The following is a 9,968-nucleotide window of genomic DNA, read 5'->3' as shown; positions in this document are numbered from 1 at the left end:
TTTTTTTTTGCTCCGTTCAGACAGTGTGTACTCGCACCAGATGTTTTGACAAATGTAGCAGATCTTGTCTTTTATTCAGGCATTTATAGGAATTGTTTTTAGTACACGTCATGGAGTGATTGATGGTTGATATAGAGGTGCTACTTGTCTGTGGTTACATAAACTACAGATAACTTACTAGGTGATGAAGATGAGAAATCAGAACAGTGTTCAGAATATTCTTTCACAAATATATACATTTTTGGAATGCAGCAAAACAAATATTACATACTGTATGTTGTGTTTTTTCCTTAATAAATTGGATTCTCTCAACAGCTACTATAAATTCACTGTCTGAGTTTACTGTTATTGTTAGCTTAGAATTAATTGATTTCCTGGAGGATTTCATTATAGTATAAGAACATTGAGGATATCCTTGATAACCAGACTATGTTGTCCTGCAGTGATGGCCACGGTCTGGCCAATGCTATCTCACGACCAATTTGTACGTATTTTGCAAGGTGGCTAATTCATACAAATTTTTGTATGATTTCTGTAAGGGGAAGATTTAGGGGCAGGGTTAGGGGTAGTCCTTCATACAAATTCCTACGAATTTGCCACCTCGTAAAATATGTAAGATTTTTCACAAATCATACAAATTTGACGAGTGAGGTCGTACGAATTAGCCACCTAGTAAAATATGTACGAATTGCCGTTATATCAGTTTGGTCTGGCTGCCATTGTTAATAAAATTGTCTGTTATGGATCGTTGAGAGATATCAGTTTTGATGTTGACTAATAATGTCATGAAATTAATGTCAGTTTTTTTTTATTAAATTCTTTTGAAGGAATGCAGCTTATGCCTATGAAATCTCTAATGCTCAAAGCTTTTTTTAAATTTATTTATTTGATTAAAAATACAGTAAAAATAGTAACATTGTGAAATATTTAAAATAACTATTTTCTATTTTAATATATTTTAAAATGTAATTGATTCCTGTGAAGGCAAAGCTGAATTTTCATCAGCCATTACTCTTCAGTGTCACATGATAAAAAGAGTTGATTTGCTGCTCAAGAAACATTTCTTATTATCTCAATTGAAAACAGTTGCTTAATATTTTTGTAGAAAAGGTAATACAGTTTTTCAGGATTCAGATCTTTTGTAACACCGTAAATGTCTTCACTGTCACTTTTGATAAATTTAATGCATCCTTGCTGAATAAAAGTATTAATTTCTTTAAAAGAAATTAAACTTTCAGACAATAGTGTACAGTAGATATCAGAAAGGTTTATTTGGAGGTCACATATTTGCTTTTTCTTTTCAAAATAAAATACCTGGGCATCAGTATGCAGTTATTTTGCAGGTAACTTTTTGCTTGAGCTGAGGAATTAATGACTATCCAGTGGCCATCTGTCACCAAGACACTACTGACTCAGATATTAGTCATAAATTACATACCGAAACACATGCTATTAATTTATTTTGAGTGCACCCCCTTAACAGCACTGATGTAACAGTCATCACACCTAAATGTGTTTTGTCTGTTCTCTTTCCCTTCTCAACTCCACAGGAACTTCTCCATTAGTATGACCCAACAAATGCAGAACCTGCAGCTGACGCAGAGTAAGAAGGGGGCGGGTCCCGCCTCCCCCAGTGCTGCCAAGCGCCTCTACCGAAACCTCTCTGAGAAGCTCAAGGGGAGCCACTCCTCCTTTGAGGATGCCTACTTTTTTGGTCGATCTGACCGTATCCACAAAGTATCTGTGAGTATCTTGGAAAATAAAAAAAATGGGTATCAGTAATTCACAATTTTTCTTATAATAAAAAGCTGACATTAGTCAACATTTACATTTATACGTATACTGTAGAATCAATTGATGTAAACATTCACTTTACCTTACACTCTTAAAAATAAAGGTGCTTCAAAAGGTTCTTCAAGCGATGCAATTGAAGAACCATTTTTGGTTCCACAAAGAACCATTCAGACAAAGGTTCTTTAAAGAACCATCTCTTTCTTACCTTTTTGTAATCTGAAGAACCTTCTTTCGCCACAAATAACCTTTTGTGAAACGGAAAGGTTCTTCAGATGTTAAAGGTTCTTTATGGAACCATTTAGACAAAAAGGTTCTTCTATGGCATCGTGAAGCACCTTTATTTTTAAGAGTGTACACATGACATGCTTAAAACTGGAATGACATTTCGGGTGATCATGAGTCTGTCAGCGCTGTGCCATGCTCTCAGAACTTACACAAATATCACTGATTATATACAGCTAGATCTAGCAATCATCTTGTTGACACAAGTGCCCTAATACATCTTTCACCCTCGCTGCCTCCATATGTTTTCATACATGGATTTAACTCACAATTAAAGAGTAGAAACTCAGCTGCTGTGGTTGTTAGATTAGATGTGTGAATTCACATTTTAATTATTAATAATTATTGCATTCATTGATTGGGGTGCTAGTAGTTTCTGGTGCATGCCTGGTTACAGACCTGTGCTAGTAATTGTAAGGTTGTTATTCAAACCCATGAGAAATCATCCATTGGCAATCTGTGCTCTTTTTCATGTTGTCTGTGCCGATTGTTGGTGAAAGTCTGTGAATGTTTTTTTTTAATTAATTGAGAGTATTTTCTGCAATCCCAGTTAACAGTTATATGCATTAACATCTATAAGACAGACATTCATAGCTTGACTTTCCTGACCATAAACATGGCTATGCAGTGCATTGCAAAAAAATAAAATAAAATAAAAAATTGATCAAGCATTCCAACCAGCTCAATAATACAACATTGACTAAACAGATCGCATGAGTCTGTTTATCCAACTAATTGCATACAAGGGAGAATTCGAAATGTGTTTGAAAACAGTAAATATTTTTTCAATATAAAGTAGTATTCTATTTTTGTTTATTCAAAATACAATTATAATAATCAGAAAAAAAATATATACACTACTATTCAAAAGTCTGGGGTTGGTAAGATTTTAATTTTTGTGAAAGAAGTCTCTTATGCTCACCAAGGCTACATTTATTTTACTATTTAAAATATTGTATTAAATTAAATTAAATTAACATATTTTTAAATGTAATTGATTCCAGACTTCAGTGTCACATGATTGCCAGTAATATCCTGAGTTGGTGCCTAAGAAACATTTCATATTATTATCAGTTGAAGACAGCAGCTAAATGATTTTGTGGAAACTGTGATATATTTCTTTCAGGATTCTTTGATGAAAAAAAAATAAAAAAAACAGCTTTTATTTAAATTTTTTTTTTTTTTTTTTTTAACAATGTAAAAGTCTTAACTGTTATTTCTGATCAGTTTAATTTGTCCTTGCAGAATAAAAGTATTAATTTCTTTCAAAACAAAATGTTACTGATCCCAAATGGTATATATATATATATATATATATATATATATATAATGAACAGGCAAGCGGTGAGGAATTGTTTAGATTTGATCAAATGTTGGGCATTCTGATTACTAAAGACATCTATTGATCTTTTGAGTCACAGATTCTGTTCTAACAATCATTGTTGTTGTACAGTTGAGCAGAGATTTTAACCAAAAGGTGCACTAGGGGGACTGTTCCAGTAACAAGTGTTCTGCAAGTTACAGTGTATAAAAGTGTCAGCTAAATGTCTACTTAGAGTATCATGAGAGCCGCTGCTTACCTTCAAACCGTTTTTTCTCCTCACAGAACATTCAGAGCAGTGAGGCTCTGTTTGAGGCTGTTGAACAGCAGGACCTGGATGCCGTACAGATCCTGCTGTTTCAGTACACAGCTGATGAACTGGACCTCAACACCCCCAACAGTGAAGGCCTGACACCTCTGGACATCTCCATCATGACCAACAACGTCCCCATAGCCAAACTGCTACTCAAAGCTGGAGGGAAGGAGAGCCCTCACTGTGAGTATGCATATTTAACAGCGATGAGCTTTAAACAGTCAATTCCCTCAGTGTGTCTAAAGTGTTTCCTTATTAAAGAGCCACTAAACCATTCTTGAGATTTACAATGTAATTTGACTGGAGTGAATCAATTATTTAATCTAGTCCTTTACGAACATTTGACATGGTGGTGTCACGATATCACCCTGTTTGGATGTTGTTTTCTGTTTGCACTATTTCCCTGCCTGTTTGTCATCATAGTTACTGATCTGATTTCTTCATTACGTTCAGCTGTGTTTTCATTATCACCTCGTTGGTCTGTCTAAAAAGTCCTGTGTTTTCAGTTCACCTTTTCCAGTGTTGTCAGTGTATGGTTGTGCTTCTTTGTTTGCTAGTGTGTGGATTTACTTATGGATTTATTAAAGACAGTTTGAACAGTCATCTTCCTCGTTGTGTGCGTGGTTTACAACCAGTTGTGACAGGTAGTTTTCACCAAAATGCTATAGAATATGTATTGTCCTCATTTTTGATGAAAACAAAACATTTAAAAAAATGTTTTTGTTTTTATAGATTTTATTTGATTTACTGTGTTAAGTCTTGTGTCCCCTCATTAAATGTCAGCTGTTGCATATTGATATATAAAATATATTCCAAATGAATACAGTACTGTATGCTTGTACAGTATATATATATACACATACACACATAGTACATAGTATTCAATTTATTAACACTTAAACACACTGTGTGATGAAATATAACTAGGAATACTAGAATAAACTTTTCCATGACAGCTGCCATAAGCACTCATAATTCTACGTTAAACATCTAATGACATCTGTCGTGACCACTAATGAGTTAATGAATTACGTTCATTATGTAATATTTTGGTAATAACATTGTACAGTGTCACATACTGTACCCTTATAATAAAACAATCATTGTTGTTATTCATGCATTTTTTTTTCAACTATTTTTGTGACAACCTGGGTGCGGATATCAGGTTTTAATGCATCAAGAACAGATCTGTTAAAAAATATCTGCACCCATTGCCCTTAGATTAATCAATAGCATATTCAGTCCCTGAGTCTTTGGCAACAGTAGAACAGGTGTTTCTTACCTTGAAAGACGTGGGGGGAAAAAGTCCTCCAGTCCCGAGCGCTCAGTGCAATCATGAAAAAGCCGAATGTTGTTTGAGACCAAACAGGGAGCACTGTACTGCAGTCTGAGCGGGGCCGGGGTGGGGTAGACAGCACACGGCATCCCTTAGAAAAATCTTAACAAGGTTTGTCGTTTAATGGTTTAACTTTTCCAATGATGCATGTAACGGGGGGCATTTATACTAAGTGATTTATTGTACCCGGGCTGCAGTTAAATTTCAAAACATTTCATCGTGGCACAATCCAATCCTTGTAAACAAACAGAAAATAAACATTGCCGTATTTTCCCCTCCTGGGCTTTCGGCATTATATTTATGTCAGGCCAGAAATGCCAAGTAAATCAATCAGCCAGACGCCTGACAGTTTGGAGGTCTGACCAAAGGCTGAAGTTAAAGCATGTTTATGGGCAGGACTGGGGCCCATAATGCCTATATTTCGGGCCGTCCTAAAGTCCCGACAGTGCCAACTGTGTGTGACAGTGCAATTTCGGCCGACTTGCCCATTAATTTATAGTTTGTTCAATTAACCGCATGTAGTAGCCAGATGTCAATCTTCAGAGCGCAGGAAATTGCACCTCATGGCAGCTAATATGGCTACCTTTTCCACTGCGCTGTGGACCCCCGTGTAAGACCGGCTAGGTTAGACCCTCTTTTTTTCGAGTTGACAACATGCACTTTATCATCTCCCCCGGAGAGCTGCCGTCTCCAGGGGTTCAGGCTGGGCCAGTGAAAGAGGGTTTCTTCAGCCATGTATTTATTTGTTTATTTTGCTGTCATGGTCTATGACTAAGGCTCTGAAAGAAAATGCAGTAGTATTCACAGCCTATGAGGAGGACTGGTCAGGCAGTATTCATTTTAACATGACAAATCTATATGGCCAAACACAGTCCTGTGTGTTCCAGACGACCGTAGACTACATTCATCCACACTGCTATGCTGACACAAGTGGTGTGAGCTTGGAGAATTAATGGTAGTGTAATGGGCTTCCTGTCATTTCAATCAGGACTTTTATTTTTGGTTTATGTAAGTTGGAGATACATTTGATCAGTCTGCTACTGCATGTCTTTTTCACATTACAGTTTTGATTATAAACAAGTTAATGAATTTGCAAGCAAAAACTATTATGCCCTGCTTACACTGAAAAAAAAATTGTGAAGAAACAATTTTACTTGATTTTTATTTTTATTTATTTTTTGTTATGGAGCGTAATGCTACAGTAGGTTTCCAGAAGTAAATGTCCTGGTCATTGTCTCCATAGAGAAATTGATTTTCAGCAGTAACGCATAAACCCTTCAAGACAGAGCTACCATGAGGCTGTTAAATTATGATACATTCTTCTGTAGAAGCCACAAGTGTGAATTAAATATTATTTCAGAAAAAAATAGCTGTATTTCTGGTGAAGAACTCACTACTCATAATAATTGTATCTGTCTCTTATTTTGAAGTTTATCTAGATTGTTTTGTATCTTGTCTCTGTTTGCTTCCACTTTCTTTTGAATTCTGGTTGTTTTTCTATTGGTTTTGAATTCTGGTTGTTTTTCTTTTGGTTTATTGATTTGTCATGTGTTGGTTTTGCTTACTGGTTTATGTTTATCTTTGTAGTTGTTTATTATTGCATGTTTTCTATATTCTTGTTAGCCTTCTTGCTGAGTTTTGATGAGTTCATTTTCTATGTAAACCACGCTCTGTTTATTTGGTTCTGCTTTGTTTGATTTTTGTTGCTTTTCACTTTTTATTTATTTATTATAGCTCAAAAACCTACACTACTCATAATCCTCAAGAGAGATAAACCAATCAGAAACCACTGTCACCATGGATACAAATTTCTACTCCCTACACTCTCAAAATGCATATATATTTAGCCATAGACTCAAAATATATTGTTTTTATAACTAAAACTATTTACTTAAAGTCATTCATTATATATTGTACTATAGTTTTTTTTTTATTACATCAATCTCAACACTTCATGGAATGAAGGCTTCATTTCCTTATAAATGAATTTAAGTATGCAATCTAGTGTCTGTTTTCAAATATTTTTGCTTCCAGTCAAAGTTTGTAATGTTGTATTCATCTCAGAGCTGGTTGGTTTGGTTCAAGGCTTATAAAACTCTTTATTGAAAAATCTTTTCACTGCCCACAGAGGAAATGATGAGAAAAAAATCCCAGTACCTAGGCCACTGAGAAAATGGGTGACCAGTGTTGTGCTCTATTGTACAAGAGCTCGAATGTGTAATTCATTTTCATTTCATAGCAGAGAACCTGTATTTTCTACACTATACAGGTTTGAAGTAAGACATTTTGACTTTACACCTCACCTAATATGTAATATAAGTCTCTGGTGTCCCCAGAATGTGTCTGTGAAGTTTCAGCTCAAAATACCCGACAGGTAATTTATTATATGTGACCCTGGACCACAAAATCAGTCTTAAGTCACTGGGGTATATTTGTAGCAATAGCCAAAAATACATTGTATGGGTCAAAAAATAGATTTTTCTTTTATGCCAAAAATCATTAGGACATTAAGTAAAGATCATGTTCCATGAAGATATTTTGTAACTTTCCTACTGTAAATATATAAAAATTTAATTTTTGATTAGTAATATGCATGGCTAAGAACTTCATTTGGACAACTTTAAAGGCGATTTTCTCAATATTTAGATTTTTTTGCACCCTCAGATTCCAGATTTTCAAATAGTTGTATCTCGGCCAAATATTGTCCTATCCTAACAAACCATACATCAATGGAAAGCTTGAGATTTATGCATCTCAATTTTGAAAAATTGACCCGTATGACTGGTTTTGTGGTCCACATATCATTTTGAAAATGCCTATTTTGAGTGGAAGCAGAAACGCTGTTTTTCGTGCCTGTCTCTGCTCATAATAACATTGTTTCGATCTAAGTAAGGCACATTCTGCTTCATTGGTGGACAACATATCATACTCTACAATGATCATACGCTGCAATGATCTTAGTCTCATATACATATTTTCATCTCCACATGCAGAACAGTCCAGTTCCAATTTCTTAATGTATTTTGAAAGTAAATTCAGTTGATTTTGATATTTTTTCTTTTTACCAGATGAGTATGCTATAATTATTCCCCTTAGGTAAGCTTTGAGTGACTCCCAAACGACCCCTGGAGAAGCAGCACCGGTAGTGACGTCATGGCTGTCGCCGGCCAACGAGTTGGTGTTTTTTCAATGTATGCTTCAGACACGGGTCACGACGAGGCGTCCCCCATAGCGACCCCTAGAGGACGCAGTGTCTCGTTCCCTACTCAGGGAACCATGGTTACATAAGTAACCTGAGACGTTTTCTGTGGGAGCGATGCTTTCCGCGTCTTACTCTCAGGCGGCCATAACCGGCGCTCCAGTTTATCAGTAATCCTAAAAAAAAATAACACTGAGCCAAACACACATGCTAAAATAACAACAACTTACTGACACATAGTAAGAAATGGTTATAAAAAAAACTGAAACAGAAGTGAAACAAATAGTAGGAAAGAGGAGAAATAAAAAGCGATACTTATCCTTTGCCGGTGTCCCTGCCCGGTGGAGTCGCACGGTAGAGTCGATGGTCTTTACACTCTTCGGTCTTCACACGACCGCAGCCACGGTAAACAAAGCTTCTTTTTTTTATTCGTTTTACAGATTAAGGGGCGGTGATATTATAATGAGATCCCTTTGCCACGTCACTAGGGGAGCGAAATCAGACGCGCTCGTTTTTGCAGATGCTTGCAGAAAAAGGTTTACCAAAACAAAGTTACTGGGTTAATCTTTTTCACGTTTCCTTGGTTGGTAGATGCACCGGGGACCTGATTATAGCACTTAAAACCTGAAAAAGTCAGATTTGCATGATATGTCACCTTTAAACTGAAATGCAAGGTTGTCCAGAAGCTAAAAAAAATCATACTCATTGGAATTAATGAAAAGTCTCATTACCAGACCTCTGTGTTGTGTTTCAGTTGTCAGTTTGGAGAGCAGAGATGCCCATCTCTCAGCGCTGGTGCAGGAAGCCCAAAGGAGAGCCAGCGAGCTGTCCACCCAGGTGATGAGAGAAAGTCTCAGCCTGGAAACATCTGACAAGGAAAAACAGCTCAAAGCTTGGGAGTGGAGATGCAAACTCTACAAGCGCATGCGCACGGGATTTGAGCATGCACGTAAGTCGAACCTGAGTCTGCTACTGTTGTCTAACCTTTCAGGGAAAAAAAAGGTCATTCATATGTTATGATACAATACAATACACATCGAACTAGCCTTATTTAATATCAGTTCTGTCTAATCTATCACTATCTGCTGAAAGGTCATCTATTCCCATATTGGCCCAACCTGTTAACTTTATTAGAATGTGAAGACTTTGCAAACAAGCCACTATGATCATTTGGCCCACAGATATTAATATCAGGTTGATTGGCCTGAAATGACTCTTGAGCTGCGAACACACACAATAGTGTCCCTCTCACCCTCCTGTCATATTGATTACTTGTTAAATCAGGTGAGTTTCGTTGGCTTCTCTTTGTAAACAACCTCAAGTGAAGGCAGACGTGATAAATCAGCAACGCTTTGCCACAGACACTCTCAAAAATAAGATTGCCGAGAAATATTCAGAGGTATCTCTGAAAAGGATTTCAGGAAACTCAAGAGCACCATTAGCTGTGCTGTGTGCTTTGGGTTACAAGTACAAAATGAAGGTGCTAACAAGAAGATGGAACCACATAAAACGTACATATAAAGTGGGTATAGAAAAGAATCACCCCCTTTACAATAATCACATTTTGTTGCTTTGCAGCCTGAAATGAAGACAGACACAGTTTTTGGTTTATCCAGCTGTATTTACTCAGTGCAACTTATAACATCCAAGTGAAAGATATAACACCAACATGTCAGAAAAAAATAAAAAAGAAGAATCACTGAGTTGGAAAAAGGATCACCCA

At 36.3% G+C, this 9,968-nt stretch overlaps 1 protein-coding gene across 1 annotated transcript in view; it reads left to right on the top strand.

Annotated features, from left to right (window-relative positions):
- Window positions 1–9,968, top strand: part of LOC107722232 (ankyrin repeat and fibronectin type-III domain-containing protein 1-like) — an 85,678-nt gene that overhangs the window by 57,261 nt on the left and 18,449 nt on the right. The window contains exons 6-8 of the mRNA XM_016530512.1: window positions 1,551–1,743; window positions 3,683–3,893; window positions 9,000–9,194. Coding sequence (XP_016385998.1) covers window positions 1,567–1,743; window positions 3,683–3,893; window positions 9,000–9,194 — 583 coding nt within the window. The 5' untranslated portion in view covers window positions 1,551–1,566. The remainder of the gene's footprint in view (window positions 1–1,550; window positions 1,744–3,682; window positions 3,894–8,999; window positions 9,195–9,968) is intronic.

This window comes from Sinocyclocheilus rhinocerous, unplaced genomic scaffold, assembly GCF_001515625.1.
Source record: "Sinocyclocheilus rhinocerous isolate Xijiao unplaced genomic scaffold, SAMN03320098_v1.1 scaffold334, whole genome shotgun sequence".
In the NCBI taxonomy this organism is placed as follows: domain Eukaryota; kingdom Metazoa; phylum Chordata; class Actinopteri; order Cypriniformes; family Cyprinidae; genus Sinocyclocheilus; species Sinocyclocheilus rhinocerous.
The sequence above is the reverse complement of the archived record's forward strand: the minus strand, read 5'-3'. Positions and strand labels throughout refer to the sequence as shown.